At 49.8% G+C, this 21,684-nt stretch overlaps 1 protein-coding gene across 3 annotated transcripts in view; it reads left to right on the forward strand.

Annotated features, from left to right (window-relative positions):
* OTUD5 (OTU deubiquitinase 5) overlaps positions 1–20,343 on the forward strand; it is a 28,691-nt gene extending 8,348 nt beyond the window's left edge. The window contains exons 2-9 of one of the 3 annotated variants that reach the window (XM_024116897.3): positions 2,947–3,037; positions 11,172–11,236; positions 11,324–11,480; positions 11,577–11,725; positions 15,565–15,768; positions 17,261–17,462; positions 17,551–17,664; positions 17,976–20,343. In XM_024116897.3, coding sequence (XP_023972665.1) covers positions 2,947–3,037; positions 11,172–11,236; positions 11,324–11,480; positions 11,577–11,725; positions 15,565–15,768; positions 17,261–17,462; positions 17,551–17,664; positions 17,976–18,100 — 1,107 coding nt within the window. In that variant the 3' untranslated portion in view covers positions 18,101–20,343. Of the gene's footprint in view, positions 1–2,943; positions 3,038–11,171; positions 11,237–11,323; positions 11,481–11,576; positions 11,726–15,564; positions 15,769–17,260; positions 17,463–17,550; positions 17,665–17,975 lie in introns of all 3 variants that reach the window. The other 2 variants (XM_024116896.3, XM_007120918.4) reach the window with 2 other exon arrangements.
* The last annotated feature ends 1,341 nt before the right edge of the window (positions 20,344–21,684 follow it).

Raw genomic sequence — 21,684 nt, forward strand, 5'->3', positions numbered from 1 at the left:
CTTGCTTACTTGCCTAGTCCTATCCAGGACTTTAGCTCTGCTGAACTCATTGCTGGGCCTCTGGCATCCCTGGAGTAACAGAAGTGATCTCTTATCCAATTAACAAGCATTTCTGGAGGTCTTGGTGTTTTACTCCTTTACCCAGGTGGCACCTCCTCTCAAGTGCCAGGCTTAATGACTGGCCAGGTCCCTTCCTCTGTTTCACAGCACCCCTGTGTTCACCTCTGTCAAAGCCCTTGCTCACACTTCAGTGTGGACATTGCCTGTTTCCCCACCCCTCTAGCAGTTTATGAATTTATCGAGGTTGAGACCAAATTTGATTCATTTTTCTGTCCTCATTGCCAGCCCAGGGTCTGACTTAGTAGCTGCCTGGTGAACCTTTGTTGGATGAGTAAGTAGGAGCCACTCTCGTCCTCTTTGATCCCCTGTCCCCTCTCGATCTCTTTTCCCCCCATACTTGAGGGCAGGAGGTTGCTGTGTGTCCTGCTTTTTTAGAACTACTTCTTCTGTCCAGTCTGGGGTTGTAGTCATAGTTGCAGCTTCCCTGCTGAAGACCCCTTGCTAGGGCAGGCGCCATGGTGCTGGGAGATGGCTGACCCTGCAGGTCAGGGATAGGGGAACTGGCTGGAGTAGGCCAGTCCAGTGTGACAGCCTCAGGGCAGGAGGGACTCCTGGACTGCTGGAATGTTGTACACAAACAAGAGTTTGTGCTGTGGAAGCCCATTAAGAGCTTCCAGGTGCCTTTGTTATCTCTGGAAAGCCAGCCACACCTTCCTGGTGTGTGGGCCCTGATGGTAGGGCTACTGGCTATTCCCTTGTCACCCTCTCTTCATCCCCTCCTGTCTAGCCACTCACCTGGGACTTTCTGAGGGCCTCTCAGTTGTATGTCATCTCTGTCTGTGCTGGTCTTGCCCCTTCTTCTGTTACTGATGACCACCTCACCAGTGCATGGTATGTTGTTTAGAAAGCCTTTTCAGGTCCTGAAGCTCCTCTGAACCTCTTGACAGCTGTCGGGCAGATCACATATCCCCCGTTTGATAGGCTGAGGCTTGGAGAGTTCAGGTAGCTTACCTGAACTCATGCAACAAGTGAGTGACAGAGCTGGGGTTGGAACCCAGAGCTTTTTAGCCTCTAAACCTTGTGCTTCCTACTTTGCCAGGAATTTCTCTCACCTGAGATGGCTAAAAATGGCCTGCAGAGAGGTGACCTCCTCTGTCTGATTGGCATTAGCCCAGATCCTGTAAATCCCTAGGCTGGGTCGTGTCCCCAAGGAGCAGCCTTGGGATTTCTGGTCCCTAGACCTGATGCGGGCTCAGGCTGGCTGCTTCTGGTGGCCAGCAGATGGCGCGAGGAGGCTGGGAAAGATCTGCTGCTTCTGGTTTGTTTTGTTTTGAGATGGAAAACATGTTTTAAGTGACACTTGGACATTATTTTTTAATAGATTTATTTTTTAGAGCAGTTTTAGGTTCACAGCAAAATTGAGCAGGAGGTACAGGGAGTTCCCATATACCCCCTGACCCCCCACACATTCAGAGCCTCCCCCATAATCAGTGTCCCCCACCAAAGTGGTACATTTGTTACAATCATTGGACCTACATGGACACATCATAATCACCCAAAGCCCATAGTTTACATTAGGATTTGCTCTTAGTGTTGTACATTCTATGGGTTTGGATAAATGTATAATGATGTAACCTGTCCTCTTAACTGCAGCAGTTTTAGCCAGTTTCACTGCCCTAAACATCCTATATGTTCCGCCTATTCATCTCTCCTTTATTTAATTCATTCATTCATTCATTCATTCATTCATTCATTTTTGGCCACGCCAGGCGGCATGCGGGATCTTAGTTCCCTGACCAGGGATTGAACCCATGCCCCCTGCAGTGGAAGCGTGGAATCTCAACCACTGGATCACCAGGGAAGTCCCTCTCCATTATTTTTTTTTAAAAACATCTGAAAATACACACTTGTACAGATTCACTTAATCCCACACCTTTAGGGCCAGCTGTACTTTGGAATTCAGAAAAATTTCAGAATTTAGGAAAGTCACCTGGTATGTGTACTGTGTATTATGTAACACCTCCCGTGGGGTCTATAGCCACACCTCATAGTCAAACACCGGAATGTTTCTGCATAGAAATGTTTGAATATTCGCCTCTAAGTGGAATAAATGGGTTCTTGTCAACTCAGGTCGGATTGTGATGCTAAGTGAGTTAGATAAAGACTTGGTTTTAAAAGCTTTTAGAAGTTTGGAATTTTTGGTAAGGTATTGTATACCTCTTATAAAGGAGGTGGTGAAGTAAAATCACTTGTAATACCAACATTTAGGGATAATATTTTGTTGTGTAAAGTCTTCCCAACTTTGTGTGCATGGGTGTTTGTATACATATGCATATATATATGTTAAATGTGTTTTATCACAAGTGAGATCATACTTTGCATATGTTTTGCCTTATACAGTATATCTTGGGATTCCCTAGCTGTATGTGGAGCTCAGGAACTAGACTCTTGCCAGTCACTCCCTCCTAAACATCTCCCCTACCCTAAGTGACTAGAGGTTCCCCAGGTGAAACTCCTCGAGGTAGAGCCAGGTTTTCCCCCCAGGCACTTGCTGGGTCTGGGCCTCTAGCTGCCTAGGGGAAGGCCCAACACTGGTTTCCCAGCATGGTCAGCAGTGGTCAGAATACAGATGGGGCTTCTGCTCTCAGGGCAGCTGAGACCCCTCTGGGAGCAAGTCTGCTCACACAGTGACTGATTCCCTAAAAGAAAGGGTGTCCTCCTGCTTCACATGCACATGCACAGAGTTGTCAAGCAGAGCAGAGAACTGGACCCTGCCCATTGTCCTCTCAGCCAATCATCTGGGCCCCTTGAGAGCTCAGGGGCAGGACCCTGGGGCGAGGGTACAGGCCTTTCCTGTTGCTGACCCCCACCTCTTCCCTCCAGCAGGAGCACTGGTTTGAAAAGGCCCTGCGAGACAAGAAGGGCTTCATCATCAAGCAGATGAAGGAGGACGGCGCCTGTCTCTTCCGGGCTGTAGGTGAGTCTCTGCCTCAGCCTTCAAGGGCCTAGGGCTGCCCCTGAGCTGTGTCCCAGTTGTCAGGAGTAACCCGTGTGACAGGGTTGGGGGCAGAGTTAGCTGGTCTTTTAGGGCCTCCAGGCCCCAGCCTCAAGTTAGTATCTGGCCTCTAGCCCTCAGTCATGAGGCAGTATGGTGGTATGAGAGTAATAACAGCAATAATAGTGATAAAGAAAGTAACATTACTTAGGGACGGATTGCTCTGTCAGACACTACAGGAAACCCTTTTAATTCTCCTCCAAGCTAGGTAAGTGTAGGACTATTGCTTCCAGTTGTTAGATGAGAAAAGCATCTCAGAAATAGGGAATGACTTACCTAGGGTCAGAGAGTACATAGAACAGTCGGGAGTCGGAGTCTGGGTTAGGTTAGTCTGAGGCCTCTTAACTGCAGCACACAGCTGTCACCCTGGAATCGTAGAACTTTTTTTAAACTTACACGAAAGAAGAATAGTGAACCCTCACGTACCCATCATTCATGTTCAAAATAATCGTTAACATATTGCCAGCCTTGTTTCATCACTACCCCACCCACTCTTTTTTACTCTTCTGAAATGAGTATTTTTAAAGCAAAACCCTATCATCTCATTCGTAAATATTTCTGTATGTTTCTCTGACAGATAAGGGCCCTCTCTTTCTCTTTTAACATAACAAAAATGCCATTATCATACCTAACAAAATTAATAATTCCTTAATACCATCTACTGTCCAATCTGAGCTAGATCTTTGAAGCTTCTCTGGCTCTGAATCTCTGACTCAACAAGCAATTGTGAGGTCCTGTTCTGGTGTCCAAGGGAAGCTGGGAGTGTGATCTGAGCCTCCCTTTGGAGCTCTGATATCTCCCAAGGAAAAGTGCCCTCCAATAGGAGCTTTGAGCTGGGAGTCAGAAGCCCTTTCTTCTAGTTTTCCCCCTGACTCATAACTTCCATTTTCCCATCTGTGAATGGTGTTGATTCTGAAGGGCTCGTTGAATCCCTTCTGGGCCTGCTCTTCTCTTAGTCTGTGCTGACCCTTCATGTCTGTTGGTGGGCTGGACTGACTCAGGCTCCACTTCGGGCTCTACCACTGATTCTTGGTGTGCCCCTGGGCAAGCACCTCTTTTTCCCCTGAGCCTGTTTTCTGTATCTCAGGTACCTGTGTACCATGAGGCTAAAAGATGTAGTGTTATAATGGTTAAATGAGATTACTTTAGTAAACCCCTTTAGTGCCTGACTTGGTAGACTCTCATGGAACAATAGCATTGATAAAGCTTGAATGCTATTATTAGTGGTGCCTCAGAGCCACAAATGTTTGAGTGGGTGAAAGAAAGTTAGGTGGGGTGAGTGGTTACCTCCCTATTCTACCAAGCAGAAGAGGTTCAGGCAGTGCAATCTGCTGGGCTGGGAAAGCTCCAACCTTCCTATCCCTGTGGCTCAAGTCCATGTTCTCCCTGGGATGTTTCCTAGAGAAAGAGCTAGGTTTGGGGGCATCTTGGACCAAAGGAAGGCAAAGAAAGAAGAGGTGGGGGCCCATTAGGTGTTAGGCCTGTGCCGAGACCTTAGGTTGAATGTGGGGTAAACAAGGCTGCTGGTGGAGTGAGGGTCAGAGAATGCAGCTGGGCATCTGGGACTTGGGTGGTCTTTGAGGCAGACCTTGGGCCTGGTGAGGACCTGGCTTGGCAGTAACCCATGTCAAGAACAAAATGTAAGTGTGTGTCCATCTAGCTGTTTTCCCCAAACACTTTCTGACCCTTCCCCCTCATTGGGGCCTTCCAGTAAGGGGCCTAAGCTTACAGGAAGAGCTGACCATGACAGGTTGAAGGCCTTTCCCTATCAGCACTATGGCTACACATTTCCTCTGACTGGGATGCCCTTGGGTTTTCTTCGTAAAACCTCAGAAGCCCCACGGCCTCTCCCTGAGAAGTACATGACCCCCGGGTCTCTAGGCGTCACCTGGAGGTTTCCCTGGGGCAGAGTGCACAGGACATGTGCCTGGGAAGGGGACTTTATCCTCAAGCTTTCTGCTGCCCCTCTGCTTCCAGCCTAGCTTGGGACAGGGACAGGTGGTAGTTACCCTAGGCTCTGGTGAGAAGGGCTACAGGCTGCCACATATTGAATAGTAGAAGGACTACGTAACTGAGGGCTGGAGTTGGAGGGGGGACCAACATAGAGACCACTCTGTCGTTCCTTGACCCCGACTGATTTGCTAGGCATTCCTCAGGGTGCTTCAGGTTCACCTGCAAAATTGCGATCATTATCCCATGAGACAGGTGAGAAGATTGAGGCTCAGGAAAGGGAAGTGACATGCTCAGGGTCATTAGTGGCAGAACTGCATGGGAACCGAGAGGTGTCCAAAGGACACATTGTTTCTATGATCCTAGGGAAGCCCTAGCCTCTTAGCTTAGCTGTCAACTGGCTGGGTGACCTTGGCTTTATTCCTTGACCTCTCTGGGTCTTACTACTTCCAACTAGGAGCCTGTGGTCCTCTACTCTTAGGAATTCTGAGGCAGGTGGGTTTCTACCCTCTGTTTTACCTCTGAGGTCTGGGTGTCCCCAGTGTGAACCAATATCCACTGCTTGTGCCCAGTTCTCTTTTCCACCACCACCTGTTGGGAACTCGTGAGCATTGGCACAGGCTTGGGTGGAGTGGCATTGGGAGCCTGGGTCCCAGAGGTATCCTGTGGTCCGCCCTGCCCCTGCTGTGCTCAGATAGCCTCCTCCTGGAAACGTGAGTCTGCATCTCTCTTCCCTCCCTCTCTCTCTATGGCTTTGACTCAGCAAAAACCTCTGGCCCTGGCCCTGGTCTTGGCCTTGGCCTCGGCCTCTGTGGGCAGAGTGGCAGCCACATGTGCGTGTGTCTGCGTGGGCCTTGGGGATACAGCTGGGACTGTGCATGTTACAGTGATGGGGCCCAGAAACATTAGTGAGGCCCACTGCTCTGGACCTTTTAGTCTTGGAACATGGACTATCAGCATTGGAGGAATGGATCTTAGATCACTTTTGACTCTTCTATAAAAGGGAAATAGGCCTTAAGAGAAAGTCAGGGCCTTATTATCTAGGTCACCCAGCCAGTATCAGAACATTGGTGTTTGAGGTTGAACCAGGCCAGAAGGAGAAGCATCCCCTGGGCCACCATGTACACCAGCTTCTGTTGACCTCTCTCTGCCCTGCCTCCTTCAGTGTTCCCATCTTTGCAATGGGCATTTTATCTATCTATCTATCTATCTATCTATCTATCTATCTATCTATCTATAGATTTATGGCTGCGTCGGGTCTTAGTTGCAGCACATGGGATCTTTCGTTGTGGTGCACGAGCTCTCTAGTTGTGGTATGCGGGCTGCCCTGCGGCATGTGGGATCTTAGTTCCCTTACCAGGGATCGAACCCACGTCCCTTGCATTGGAAGGCGGATTCTTAACCACTGGACCACCAGGGAAGTCCTGCAATGGGCATTCTTGAGTAGAGGAGCAGGCATCTCAGAGACCAGGCTATTGAGAGGGCTGAGTTCTGCTGTCTCTCCCGCTGAGGGTGTGCCAGTTGGGGTAGCTGGGGCCACAGGCCAGGTATGCACCACAGCTGCTTGACAGGCAGGTGAGGCCTTTTTTTTGGTTCATCTCCTCAGTGGGGCCAGGGTTCCCACTGGGCCAGGAGAGAAGCAGGGAATAGAGCAGGTCCTGTCTCCCCCTACTGCTTTGTACACACATTTGTGTGGTTTGTTTTTAGATTTCCCTGCACACACCAGGCTTCCTTTTCTGTCCTCAGTGGAACTCGCTGTGGCTCTTCCAGCAGGCAGGTAGGCAGGCAGGCAGGCAGGCAGGCAGGCAGGCAGGCAGGCAGGCAGGCAGGCAGGCAGGCAGGCAGGCAGGCAGGCAGGCAGGCAGGCAGGCAGGCAGGCAGGCAGGCAGGCAGGCAGGCAGGCAGGCAGGCAGGCAGGCAGCAGCCTGGTAGGGAGGTAATCCCCAGGTGCCTCTAAAACAAATTGTAGGGCCTTGTACTTAAACTCTTTATTTATTTAAAAAAATTTTTATTACTATTTTTTTTGGCTGCACCATGCAGTATGTGGGATCTTAGTTCCCCGACCAGGGATTGAACCCATGCCCCCCTGCAGTGGCAGCATGGAGTCTTAATCACTGGGCCTCCAATGAAGTTCCCCTTAAACTCTTTAGAGAGTCCAGGCTCTCATGTCTTGCTCTTCCACATAATTCCTCAACAAATAGTGACTACATTTTCGGGGACCTTCCCCCAGGCAGCAGGGGAGGGAAGTCGAGACAAGTCTGTTAGAGCCATTGGCTATTCCCCCCTCCCATCAGGCCCCCTGGCAAAGGCTAGGAAGGAGGTGTGGAGGGGTCCTCAGTTTGTACAGCCTCGTATCTTGTCCAGCCTTCAGTCTTTCCTGGTTGGTGGCAAGGGCATCTACTTGTTGGATGCGATAGTTCTCTGCAGTTGTGAGGGTTGTTGTGTGGGTATTTGGCCTCAGGGAACATCTTTGGCAGGATCTGCTGGCTGTGTGCATGCACATAATGCATTTCTATGCTGGTGTCTCTGTATGCTCAGAGAAAGGACAGAAGTAGGGTGTGGGGAGGGAAAGTTCATGCTGACCTCTGTGGCCCTAGTGAGGGGTACAGCGCCTGATATCTGTAATCTCTGCCCACTTTCAGGCCTTTCCTGCATTCCAGCTGATTCCTGCTTGTGCTGGTGGGGAAACTGAGGCAGTCAAGATCAGGCCTGGCCTAGGGAGTCAGGTGGCTAAGGTGATAGCTGGATTGGGAGTGGTGGTAATGTCACCTGGGGCATCAGTGCTTGAAGTTACCAGTTACTCCTTGAAAGCCTGGCCTCTCCTTCAACCTCCCAAATGTGTGATCTTGGGCCAACTATGCCACATTTCTGTACCTCAGTATCTGTCCTGTGTAAAGTAGGGTTTTTTGGGGGTAAGAATGGAATGAGTTAGAATGTGAAAAGGCCTTGGTGGAACCAATTGTAGTATTGTACTGAGGATTTCTGAGCCCTATTTGGGTTGGGGACAGAGGTGAGGTAGTGGGGACCCCCTTCCAGCTGGACTCTGGGAGGGGAGAGCAGGTGCAGATTGCCCACAAGTGCAGTGTCAGCAAGAGGAGGAGTTTCGGTTTCTATCAAAACAAGTGCTGTGAATTCCCCTACCTCTGCAGGACCATTGGGCCCTTTCCCTCCACCTTGGACCCCACAGGGAAATCCAACTCAGCCCGTGGTTCCATGTGCCACCTTCTCGGGAGGATAAGGGCTTTCTGGAGGGCAGAGGTAGGGCTGGCAAAATCAGACAAGCATCTCCTGAGTGAGGATGTCTGTGTTCTTAGCCCTGCGCTGGGTGTTTTTCCGGCCTTATGTCATTCAAAAGATCCTTCTACTCTCCCTCTTTGGCAAGGTACTGTTGCTCTGCTTCCTTGGTTCAGAGATGCACATTTTCTTCCATGTTGATGATCCCCAAACTAGGGTACATCTTATAACCAGTGAGGTGGGTTTCCCCCCTCCCAAAAGCTGTGATTAAATACATGTACCATAGAGAAGGTGGTATTTTACATTTTATAGATAAGTAGAAAAGGTCATACTTTGCCCACACGTAAGGAACCCATTTTGTGAGGCCTATTTGGTTGCTAAAGATTTGAACTACAGGCACAGAATGTAAGCTTGTGGACTTTTGGATTCAGCAAAGGTAGAGAACCAGTTCTGCCTTCATGAGGAGGGACAACCTAGACTTCGAGTTTGGGGCTTTCCTCTGGCTGATTAAGTGCAACAGAAATGAGGAAGGGCTTAATGAGTGGTTCCGGTGACATTCTAGCTGACTTGTGGGTGGCTAGCTATCTGAAGGAGTCATCGTCCTCCTTATGACAAACGGAGCCCTGTCTCTTGAACACCTAGTATGCTTTAGGTGTTCGGCAGACCATCCCCTGTAGTCTTAACAAAGCCCCATGAGAGGAAGAGGAGTTACTCTCCCCCACTTTATGGATAAGGACATTGCAGCCCAGAGTGGTTAAAGGCCTTTTCCAGTGCCACATAGCTAGGAGGCAGAAGAGCCTTTCTGTCAGGCAAAGGAGTCAGTGACAGGGCAGTGGGGGGACCCTCATGGGAAGATTCTCCCCCAACTCCCTTCCCTGTCCACAGTCTCCCCTCTTTCCCCCAACTTCTTGCATCTGGCATCTAGGTCGGGTAGATCTACCTCCCAGGCCTGGGAGTACCTGTTGACCCTTCCCTAGGAACATCTCAGCCACCTCCCTGAGCCTGACAGACTAACCCCTATTTTTTAACCCCTTCACTCCTATCTCAGTTCCTGTTTACTGCAGCTGCTGACAGCACTGCCTCTTTGGCACCCCGAGTTTATTCTACAGAAATAGCTCCTCGGGCAGCTCCGGCAGCCACAGCGGGTTCTGTGGTCCTGGCTTCTAAGAAAGGCAGTGGCAGGGGGCCCCCAGCCTGTGCACAGGGCATGTGACTTGCTGGAAGTGCCGCTGGGGGGTGGGGCAGGGGAGAGTGTGGCCGCAGAACCCACATCCTTGTTTACATCGGTGAAGGGACTACCCCTTCCCGCCTTCACAGGCCCCACTCCCCATCCCTCTCAGGTCTCTGCACCTCCAGGAGGACGTGAGACAGGCATGGGCCCCCGTTTTCTATCTCAGAGTGGCCTGTTTCTCCTTATCTCACATAACCCTCCAGGGAAGGAAGGGGAGGGCAGCGAAGGCATTCTTCTGGCGATTCTTCACAGAGGTAGACTGGCTGTCATGGAAGAACTCTGCAGTGTTCCCTGCGGGACCTGCCCCTGCCCCAGTGCCCCAGGGAGATCCCGTCAGAGCAACGGTCCTCCGGGAAGACAAAGGGAAAGTCCCTCTTCGTCTTAGCCAGTGGACATAAGGCGTGCCTCATCTTCAAGCCCACTTTAATTTCTCAGGGAGAAGGCTCCCTGGCTCCCCCAGCCTTCCCATCCACTCAGCAAACTGTTCCCAATTCCTTGCACTGCATCAGGCTCTGAGCTGGGGGTGGACTTGGATGTGAACTGCCCTCTGCCCTCAGTGGGAACCCAGTGTGATCAGGCAGATGAAGTCTGTATGCACCTTTGATAAATCTGGTGATAGAGGTGCTCTGGAGGGTGGGGAACTGTTTTAAGAATACATTGCTATTTGACAAGTAGGCAGACAAGGAGGATGGAAATAATGTCTTGAAAAGGGAACGGCATGTTTGAACATCCTTAAGTGAGGCTGAGGGAGCCTAGTTCTTATTGTGACCAAAACCCTATAATGCCTGGACCATTTGGGCCACAGGCTGCCTTTCCTGAATTAAGCTTAAGTTAGGTGCATATGTGTCTTATCTCTCTTATAGACTACATGCTTCTTGCGGATAGGGGCAGGATTTTACTCACCTCTATCACCTTCACAGTACTGCACGTTCAGGCCCCACTACAGGAAAGGGGCCTCTGAGTGACTGCTCTGTCCCAAACCCAGTGCTAGTCACTTCACACCTATTATCTCATTAATCCCACGAGAGGCCTGCCGGGAAGTCATCCAGCTCCATCCCATTTTACACGTGAGGCATATGAAGGTCAGAATACTTGGGTCATTTGCCTCTGGTCATTTTGCTCACTAGTACCTAGCAGAATTGGGCTTAGAGCCCAGTTGTTTTTCTTTTCCTTTCCTTTCCTTTTTTTTTTAACCTTATAAGGACCATACTGACTCCTGAGAGTCAGGAAACTGAATTCTAGAATTGAATCTGTCACAGACTTGACTTCTGTGTGACCTTGGTCAAGCCACAAACTCCCCGAGCCTCAGTTTCCTCATGTGAAAAGTGAAGGGGGGGGTGTATGTGGAATTGAAGGTGCTTAAGGCCACTTAGGGGTTTAAAATGTTTGTTGACAAAGTCATCTGCCCAAGAGGCCTGTGGTTGTGTCCCTCTTACCTGTACTCTTGTTCTTAAAGACTGTCCCTGCCTGCCTCTTTTTTCATGACCCTATTCCAGCCCACAAGGCCAAGAACTCTCCATGCCTTAGGGTAGGAAAGGGCATTTCCCTGGCCCCCAGCCCTCCACCCCCAAGGATGTTCTGTGACTCAGAACTCTTCTTTGGTGGCAGCTCTGACCCCAGCCTCTCCTTCTGTCCCCACAGCTGACCAGGTGTATGGAGACCAGGACATGCATGAGGTTGTGCGAAAGCACTGCATGGACTATCTGGTGAGACCTTGCAGAGACCTTAGGGTGGGGGCAGAGTGGGAGGATCTCTTCTCCACATAGAGCTTGCTCCTCTGATCTATTCTGCAGATGAAGAATGCCGACTACTTCTCTAACTATGTCACAGAGGACTTTACCACCTACATCAACCGGAAGCGGAAAAACAACTGCCATGGCAACCACATTGAGATGCAGGCCATGGCAGAGATGTACAACCGGCCCGTGGAGGTGTACCAGTACAGCACAGGTACTTGTGTGGTGTTGGTGAGCGACTGATCACGCCTGGTCCGAGCCTGCCCCACCCAGCCCATTGTGGATGCTCCCTCCTTCTCTTTCTCTGCAGAACCCATCAACACATTCCATGGGATCCATCAAAATGAGGATGAACCCATCCGTGTCAGCTACCATCGGAATATCCACTACAATTCAGTGGTGAATCCTAACAAGGCCACCATTGGCGTGGGGCTGGGCCTGCCATCATTCAAACCGGGGGTAAGCAGGTCCCCGTGCCCAGAATGGATGCTGGATATAGAGACCAGAAATCTCTGTTGGAGTTTCAGCTTTGCCCCTAGCCCACAAAAATATCCTGTCCCCTCTCTGAGTCGCCCGTAAGGTCTCACCTCTGTGAAGTTAGGAAGTTACCCAAGGTGATCTCTCAGGGCTCATTCTGTGGTCTTGGTTTGCCTGTCTGAGCTGGCTCACCCATCTTTTGTGCCTGTTAAGGGTTGGCATTTTGGGATATGGAGTCACACTTGGGAACTGTGAGCCAGGGCTTGGTCTGGGTGTCTTGGCACCCACATGGATCCTCCTCCAAACCTCAGCAGGTACAGACAGCTGTGGTCACAGAGACTTGGAGTGTAGGCCTGGCCCCATCACTTACTGGCTTGGGACCTAAGGGAGACTGTACAAGTAATTTGACTGGCAGCTTGGCCGATACAGAAAGTGCCTAACACTGGGCCTGGTGCCTAGTAGGTGCTCAGAAGGTGGCAGTACATTTTCTCAGCACACACTGACAGATTCTGATTCTCTGTCTCATAAACAGTCGTCTGCTGGGGATTTTGGTATCTTCTATTCAGGTTTCACTTCCTACAAACAGAAAGTGCTCCTGCTTCATTTTAGGAAACACACCCTAACACCAACACACCCTCTAACATAAAGGTTTTTTGGTTTTGTTTTTTAAATTTTTAATCTCAGAACAGTTTTAGATTTATGTAATTATTGTGATTATAGAATTACCATATACCCTCCTATGATTAACGTATTAGCATAGTGTATTTGTCACACTTAATGAACCAATATTGATATATTAACTAAAGACCATATTTCTGTGCCAGTTTTTCTGAATTTCCTTGTTTTTGATCTGTTTACAGACTGTAGTTTTGCCTTTTCTAGAATGTCATATAATTGGAATCATACAGTATGTAGTTTTTTCAATGGCTTCTTTCAAGTAACACTGTATGTACACTTAAGATTCATCTGTGACTTTCTGTGGTTTGATCACGTGTGTCTTTTCTTTTTCCTTTTGTTAAAAATGTGAGTGCCCTAATTTTTTTTAGTAGACTTGTTTAGAATAGTTTTAGATTTACAGAAAAATTGAGAAGATAGTACAGAGTTCCCATATACCCTCCTCCCCCTTGCACACATTTTTGCTATTATTCACATATCAGATGACTGTGATACATTTGTTACAATGTATGAACCAATATTCACACATCATTATTAACTAAAGTCATAATATCTCCTTAGGCTCCCTTGTCTATGATGGTTTCTCACACTTTCGTGTTTTTGGTGACCTTGACAGTTTGAGGAGTACTGGTCAGCTATATTGTGGGATGTTTCTCTTTTGGAATTTGTCTGATGTTTTTCTCATGATTAGACTGGGGCTCTGGGTTTCAGGGAGGAGGCTCACAGTGGTAAAGTGCCGTTCTCATCACATCATATCAAGAGTGTGTACTGTGAACATGATTTATAACTGTTGATGTCGACCTTGATCATCTGGCAGAAGTAGTGTTCATCAAGTTTTCTCCACTGTAAAATTACTCTTCCCCCACACCACCCCCTTTTCCATGCTGTACTGTTTGGAAGGAAGTCATTTACAGCCCACACTTAAGAAGTGGGGTTAGGGAATTCCCTGGCAGTCCAGTGGTTAGGACTCCGCGCTTTAACTGCCGAGGGCCCGGCTTCAATCCCTGGTTGGGGAACTAAGATCCCACAAGCCGCACAACACAGCCAAAAAAAAAAGGGGGGGTTATACTCCCCATTTCCTTGAGAGCAGAGTATCTACATAAATTATTTGGAATTCTTCTGCAAGGGAGATTTCTCTCTTATCCTCCATTATTAATTTATTCAATCATTTATATCATTGTGGACTGATGGGTATATCTTTAATACTGTTACACTTTGGGTTATAATCCAATACTATTTTTATTTTGATGCTCAAATTGTTCCAGTTTTGGCTATTGGGAGCTCTTTTTGTTGGTTCCTGCGTCTCTGACATACCCCCATCATTGTGGTGGTGTGTTTTGGGAGCGAGGGGTGTTTCTTGGTTTGTTCGTTTTTGTTTTATTTATTTATTTATTTATTTATTTATTTATTTAAATTTATTCATTTTTGGCTGTGTTGGGTCTTCGTTGCTGCACGCGGGCTTTCTCTAGTTGTGGCGAGCGGGGGCTCCTCTTTGTTGCGGTGCGCGGGCTTCTCATTGCAGTGGCTTCTCTTGTTGCGGAGCACAGGCTCTAGGCACACAGACTTCAGTAGTTGTGGCACGCAAGCTCAGTAGTTGTGGCTCGCAGGCTCAGTAGTTGTGGCGCACGGGCTTAGTTGCCCTGCGGCATGTGGGATCTTCCCAGACCAGGGCTTGAACCCGTGTTCCCTGCATTGGCAGGCGATTCTTACCCACTGCGCCACCAGGGAAGTCCCTGTTTTATTTTGTTTTGAATACTTACTTTCTGGTACTACAAGGTGCTCCAGGCTCACCTTGTATATTTCCTGCCCCATTCCTAGAACCAGCCATTTCTCCAAGGAGTCCTAGTTCCTTTTATTGGAGAATGTTATTAGAAACCAGCATCTGGGTGCTGAGTTTGCTCCTTGCTATTGGGGTATCCTTGTTTCTAGGCCCTTTCAGCTGACAAAGCAAGGAAGTATATGTGTATATACTAACCTATGTGTATACACATATCTAGAAATATTTCTATATGTAACCATCTGTATCTACATGAAGCTATAGTTCTTACTAATATCTTTAACTGATGGGTACCTTGTTGTTATTTTTAATTTGCAGTTCCTAACGACAAACGGTGTTGAGTTTTTGTTTTTTTTTTTTTTTTGCTGTACGCGGGCCTCTCACTGTTGTGGCCTCTCCTGTTGCGGAGCACAGGCTCCGGACGCGCAGGCTCAGTGGCCATGGCTCACAGGCCCAGCCGCTCCACGGCATGTGGGATCCTCCTGGACCGGGGCACGAACCCGTATCCCCTGCATCGGCAGGCGGACTCTCAACCACTGCGCCACCAGGGAAGCCCAGCATCTTTTCATGTGCTTGTTTGCCATCTGTATATCTTCTTTGAACTTGTGTGTTTAGATTTTTTCCCCATTTTTAATTGGCTTATTCTAACAGAGTTTTACATTCTTTTTGGACTGTTATCCATGGGTAAAAAATTACATTTTACATCATTACTTACTGCACGCACACATTGGTGTGTGGTGTGTATATGTGCATTAAAATAAGTTTCACTGAGCAATACTTCACATTTATTCCCTGGGATATGCACTGATACTTTTCATTATTCCATTTAAAAAAATCTGTTATGTCTCACAGCCTGACAAAGAACACCCTCACACAGTGTTCCACAACTCACAGCACCTCACACCATGCTGACACTGTTCTCTTGTCCAGTTAAATGCCCCAATACTCCCTCTACCCTGTGCACACAGAGCTCACTTCTCGGGTGATCTTTCTCCTTGTCCCATCTGGGCATAGGTGAGGAAGTTGCCTCAACAACTTAGTCGTCACTGGGTGAGGCTTCTTTAAATTCTAGCCCTGGCTGGAGAGCACCTGACTGCCCCAGACTTAGTACTTCAGTTGAGGTGTCTTGGGGTTGGGAGCAGAGCTTCTGAGTATAGCAGTTTGGAGTGACACGTCCCACAACCCAAGCCTGCCTTCCCCCAGCCCCTGATGAATAGCCAGCCTGCCCAGGGGGTTGCTTAGTAAGAGTACCTGCCTTTGTGTCTCCTCTCTTCCGGGCCTGTGGGCCCACCTCCCTGAGCCAGTTCTGGCTCTTGGCCAGAGTTCAGAGTGTCAGCCCACATCACTGTTCCTCCCCCACTCCTTGCAGTTTGCAGAGCAGTCCCTGATGAAGAATGCCATAAAAACATCGGAGGAGTCGTGGATTGAACAGCAGATGCTGGAAGACAAGAAGCGGGCCACAGACTGGGAGGCCACAAATGAGGCCATTGAGGAGCAGGTGGCTCGGGAGTCCTACCTGCAGTGGCTGAGGGATCAGGAGAAACAGGCTCGCCAAGTCCGTGGCCCCAGCCAGGTGGGTCCTGGGGTCTGTCACTAGCCTGGCTAAGAACCTGTTAATTCCCACGTTCTGCCCACAAACAGGCAGAAAAATAACTAAGCAATTTTGGCATCTGGGAGAGAAGGAAGCTCCCAGCCCCGTCTGTACCTCATCTTGGCCTTAGTCTTGGCATTGTGCCTTAGAACTCTCAACGCCTGTGCAGAACTAGCTCTTTTAAGGAGTGAGGGAGGGCATCCACTGGTGGTGACATGCAGGGTTCATGGATAGTTTCAGAGGGACAGGCTCTTGCTGAATGTTCTTGTGTGGCAGGCTCTGTGCTGAGGATGTAAAATCAGGTTTGGCTCACTCCACCCTCAGTGATTCTGTCTGTTAAGGGAAACACATGCATCAGTGGGACCCTTGACCCTGGCTGGGAGACCAGTGAAGGTGAAGGCTCTGGTCAGTCTCCACACAGAAAGGTTGAATTTTTAGGGCAGGGAGTGGGGCATGACAGCCAGGCATTTGAGGAATCACAAGGAGTTTAGAGTGATTAATAGACATTGGCAAGAGCTGAGTAATTCATTGAACAAATATTTATTGCAGGTCTATGCCAGGCACTGTTCTCAGTGTATAGGGGTACATTGGTGAGCCGGGCAGTCCCAGATCCTTGTACTTGTGGTACTTACATTTATGCAGAGTGGAACAAAATAAACATAATGAATACATTAATTGAGAGGTGGTATGGATGAAAGATGTAGAGCAGGATAAAGGGGATGAGTAGGACTGAGTGGGGCTGGGAGTTCACAGTATTACATAGCATGGTCAGGGTTGGCCTCAGAGCAGGTGAGATTTGAGCAAAAGCTCGCAGAGGTGAGGGGATTAAGTGCCTATGCCAGGGAAGGCAGAGGGCCAGCTAGAGCAAAGGCCCTGAAGTAAGTACACACCTGGTGTGATTCAGAAGCAGCCTGGAGGCCATTGTGGCAGAACAGAATGTAGTAGTAGGTGGAGTCGGAAGGCAGTGGGGCCAGATAGGAAGGGGCTTGTGGGCTGTGGTGAGAACTTTGGCTTTTTTTCTGAATGAGGCAGAAGCCATGAGAGGGTTGTGAGCAGAGAAAGAGTGGGATCTGACTTAGGATTTAACAGGATCCTCCTGACTGCTGAGTGTAGAACGGAGTCTAGGGGGTAAGGGTGAAAGCAGGGGACCAACCAGGAGAAGGCTACTATAGCAGTTCTGGTGACTGACGACAGTGCTGGCAAGGGAGGGGGTGAGAAGGGGATAGATTCTGGATCTGTTTTGAAGGTGGAGGTAAGAGGTTTCCTGTCAGATTGGCTGTAAGGGTGTGAGAGGGGCTTTAAAAGAGCTTACCTTCATCCTGTGGTCCATTGTGTGACCAGGAATGGTGGTGGCCTATGTAGAAGCTATATCATAGCCAGGATCCTGGGAGGGAGCGAGCCCTTTGGGGATGGGGCAGAGGAGGGTTGCGACTGGTATTGGTTCTTACCTCCTCCTCCTCCTTCCTCACTGCAGCCCCGGAAAGCCAGCGCCACGTGCAGCTCTGCCACAGCAGCAGCCTCCAGTGGTCTAGAGGAGTGGACCAGCCGGTCCCCAAGGCAGCGGAGTTCAGCCTCGTCACCCGAGCACCCTGAGCTGCATGCCGAGCTGGGCATCAAGCCCCCTTCCCCAGGCACTGTCTTAGCTCTTGCCAAACCTCCTTCACCCTGTGCACCAGGTCAGTGACTTGCTGAGAGGGAGCATGCAGGGGTCAGGAGGTCCTGCCTAGGTCCTGAGCCCTGCCTCTGACTGTCCATCTGCCCCAGGTACGAGCAGCCAGTTCTCAACAGGGGCCGACCGGGCTACTTCTCCCCTCGTGTCCCTCTACCCTGCTCTGGAGTGCCGGGCCCTCATTCAGCAGATGTCCCCCTCTGCCTTTGGTAAGCCTCCTCTGTCTAGGGTCCAGGGGCCAGCTGGGAGTTGGGGAGAGATGGAAGAACCAGCTAGTCCTGCAAAGGGGGCTTCTTGGGCCTCTGGCCATCTCCCCAGGAAAAGAGAATTTTTCAGGTCCAAGAGTCTGTCCCAGAGGTGGATCTGAGTGGGGTTTTGTAGGCCCAGAGGAGTCTTGTCCTTAGAGAAAAGAGTGATGGGGGCCTGAATGGGATCTCTCCAGAGCCAGGGATCAGCAAAGGGCAAGGAGAAGGCAGGCTTTAAAGTGCTCTGTCATCCTTTTTCCCTTCCTCTTGCCCAGCAGGCCTGAACGACTGGGATGATGATGAGATCCTAGCGTCGGTGCTGGCAGTGTCCCAACAGGAATACCTAGACAGTATGAAGAAAAACAAAGTGCACAGAGACCCACCCCCAGACAAGAGTTGATGGAGACCCAGAGACTGGAGACCATCTCCCATCCCCCACACTCCTGCCCTCTGGTGCCACCCCACCTTCTTTGGCTTTCTTCCCTCTTGCCTTCTTCCTTCTTCCCTCTCTCCCCTCCTTTCACTCCTCCCCACTTCCCTCTGGCTAGCCCACCCCTGCGCACCCTCTCATCACTGCTACCACCATCATCACCTGTCTCTTCGCCAGCTGACGTGTCCTGTTGCCCCCTGCACAGCACCATCCCTGCATTCCACAGGGGACTCGGGCAAGGGTGCTGCAGGTAGGCGAGAGGCACACAGAGACAAACCAGCTGGCAGCCAGGCAGCCCCTGAGGAGAGACATTCAGACAGAGGAAAGTCTCCCTGTCCCCGATTCCTTTCAAGATCAGAAACTTTTCACCCCACCACAAGTGATGCTGGGGAGGTGGGAGGAAGAAGTGGGAAAATCCCCTTCCCAGTACCCCAAGAATGTCTGAGCCTTCAATGTTCATCTTTTACTTTATTAAAATATACTTTTATCTTATAAAATCAGCCAATCAAAAAGTGATGTAGACAACAGCACTAGCTCTATGAAAGTGGCATCTCTCTGGTTTGGGGGTTAGGCAGGCCACGGGGCACGAAGATGTGATTGATGTCCCTGGCCTCCAGCTCTGTGGAGGTGGGCAGGGTCTAGTGTGAGCCAGGGTGGGGTGGGAGGGCAGGGGGGGGCAGGTGTCAAGTGGGCTTTGGACAATGAGACTCTGACCTTGCTGCATTCCTTATGCTTCACCACCACCACCAGTCTTTTTGGAATCTCGGGGTGGGGGGCACCTTTGAGGATCATGGCCGCCGCCCAGGATTTGAGTGTGGGGGGTGGGAGCAGCCTTGGCAGATGGGGCACCCATGCCCTGCAGGTGTCAGCAAGATCCGCCATCTGTAATGTCCTTGGCACAATAAAACCAAATGTCAGTTTCCCCTGAGCGCCTCTGTTCTGTGTGGGACAGGGGGTGGGTGAGCCTCTGATCAGAGGCGGTGATGGCACAGACCTTGACTTGACCTCTAAGGGCCGTATGCTCTCCATTGGGGTCTTTCTGGGGGCCCAGAGTTTGTTCATATTTGATTCACTGGTTACTAAACCAGCTTTTGGACCTGTTACCACCAAGAAAGCTCTGTCTTTGTCCATCGCCCTTGCCTCAGTATTGACACAGGATGTAGCCTGCCCACTCTATTTCCTGGGGTGTGATGGGAGCAAAGAACTGTGAGCTTAAAGGCAGGGACTGAACTTCCAACTTCTCTGCCTGCCTCTCGCCCCAATATGTTTGCTCTTTCCTTGTGATTGTTTGATTAGGAAATGCTTTGGTCAGCCACAACGGTTGCTTCATAGCAACATGAGTTTAGTGGAAGTGACCAGAGGGGGACCCCCCCCACACACTTGGTTTTAGAAACCGAGGAATAGCTAAACCTTTTTTTGTTCATGTTCCCCAGTTCTCTTGACACTTCTGTCCTTGCCCTTCCTAGACTAGGTAAAGCCAAGGCAGAGAAGGATGGCTGGCCCTCAGGATTCGTCAGTTGTCTTTGATGTCCCTCAATAATGGGGCCCTTGTGGAAGGATGTGTGTCCAGTTCTGCAGGTGAGGGTGTGGCTGTCTGCAGGGTGTCTCTGTGGAATCCACTGGTTAAGCACATGTGTTGGAGAGTTGATTTGAAACCTCGGCTTTTTCTAACTATGTGGCCTTGGTCAAATCACAGGCTCTCTGAGTTTCAAGTGTCCCATGTGTAGGACAGGGGTGATTAATGTCTACTACCTCATGCTCTCTCTGGTTGTGAGCATTGAGAGAGTGTATATGGTCAACATAACGTACGACGGCACAGTGCCTGCCACATTCTGAGAGCTCAAATGTTAGCAGGTATTATTTATTATCCTAATGTTGAAGTTTCTGCACCATTTGGCCCCTGCCTACTTCATCTTGCCGCTCTGTCCAGTTTTCCTTGGCCTCTGCCTGGAATTTGCCTTTCCTCTGTCCCAAGCCTCCAACCTTGTCTTTCAAGATGGGTAGAGGGTCTCCTGAGAAGTCCTGTGTGACCCCGTCCACATTCTCACCTCTATCTACAAATATGTCTTTACTCCTTTCCCAGTAACTGTACTATCTACTTCCTGGGCAAGGGCTATGATGCCTGACTTATCTGTATCTCTTAATATCTGCACCCCCTCTAGGGCCTTGCAGGCTTACAGTAGACCCCTAATAAATGTTGGATGAATAAGGGAGAGTACATGTGTGTATTTGCTTTTTGGTTGTTTGTGTGTGTGTGTGAGACTGTGGTGAGTCCAAGTCTCTATGTGCATCTCACAGTGTCTTTCTCTAGTGTGTGTGACAAGGGCTTATTTCCAGGTGTGTCAGATGGTGACTGAGTGTGGGACTCTATCTCTGACAGGTTTGTGTCTGTTTCTGAGACAAGTGCATGTCTGTGTGGGTCTGTCTGTGACAGTGCATCTGTGGTTTCTTTCTGATAGGGTGGATGTCCGTTTGTATTCCTGTGACAGATTCTGGGTAGCTATTTCTGGACAGTTTCAGTGACAACACTGCATGTCTGCTGGTGTGTGTGTGTGTGTGTGTCTGTGACTGGGTCAATCCATGTCTGTTTTTGTGACACTGCCTATTTGTGGTTCTATCACATAAGTATATGTCTGCCTTTGGAGCAGTGCATGTGTGTCTTGAGCATCTGTGTGTCTTCCTGTGACAGACTCTGGGTCTCATTTCTGGGACAGTACAAGTCTTTCTGTGACACTGCATGTCTGATGGTGCCAGTATCTGTGACAAGTTCTGGTGGTATGTCTGACAGGACATTTCTGTGTCCTTGTCACATGGCAGTGTAGGTCTATGTGAATCTATCTGGAGTGCCTTTCTGTAACAGTGCATCTCTGGTGTCATTCTGGGACATAATTTTCTGGCAGCATGCCTGCCTGACAGTAGATTTCAGCCTCTGTGTGACAGTACCTATGTACATGTGTGTCTAGGACAAGTTCATGTGAATGTGTCTGGCCGTATGTGTTTGTGTATTTCTCACATGGTGCTTCTGTGTGTGTGTCTTTGGAGTGCATGTCTGTCCGCTTGCAGCATGAGGCCTATTTTTCCCCAAATTTGTGACTGAGGGTATTTTACCACCTCCCCGAGCCCTCGTAGCCCCTGTCTCTCTCATCCAGAAGCACACCCCAAGCCACCACCACTCTGGCTTGCTCCCACCCCCAAGAACCCCTCCTCGCCATTCCAGATTCAAGACCTGCTGACTGGGTTCATGGCTGGGTCTAGCCAGGTCTGTCCACGTTAAGGGTTTCACAAACACCCCACAGGCCGTGGCCTCCAGGCGTGGGAACGGTGCCTGGGACCAGCGCTTCCCCTGAGGTGGTTGTCAGGGAGGTTAGCCCTCCCTGACGGCTGAATAGGTTCTTCCAGGATCCCCGGCTTCAGTTTCTGGGCGGAGGCCGCCGGGCGCCTAGAGGGCTCTGGTCCTGGTTTGAGGAGCACCCTTCCGGAGACAGGGTCCTGGATAACCACAGGCCGGGATTCTTAGAACCCTTAGAAGGCCTGGCGTTATCTCCGCGCTAATC

Source organism: Physeter macrocephalus, chromosome 21 (assembly GCF_002837175.3).
Source record: "Physeter macrocephalus isolate SW-GA chromosome 21, ASM283717v5, whole genome shotgun sequence".
Taxonomy (NCBI): domain Eukaryota; kingdom Metazoa; phylum Chordata; class Mammalia; order Artiodactyla; family Physeteridae; genus Physeter; species Physeter macrocephalus.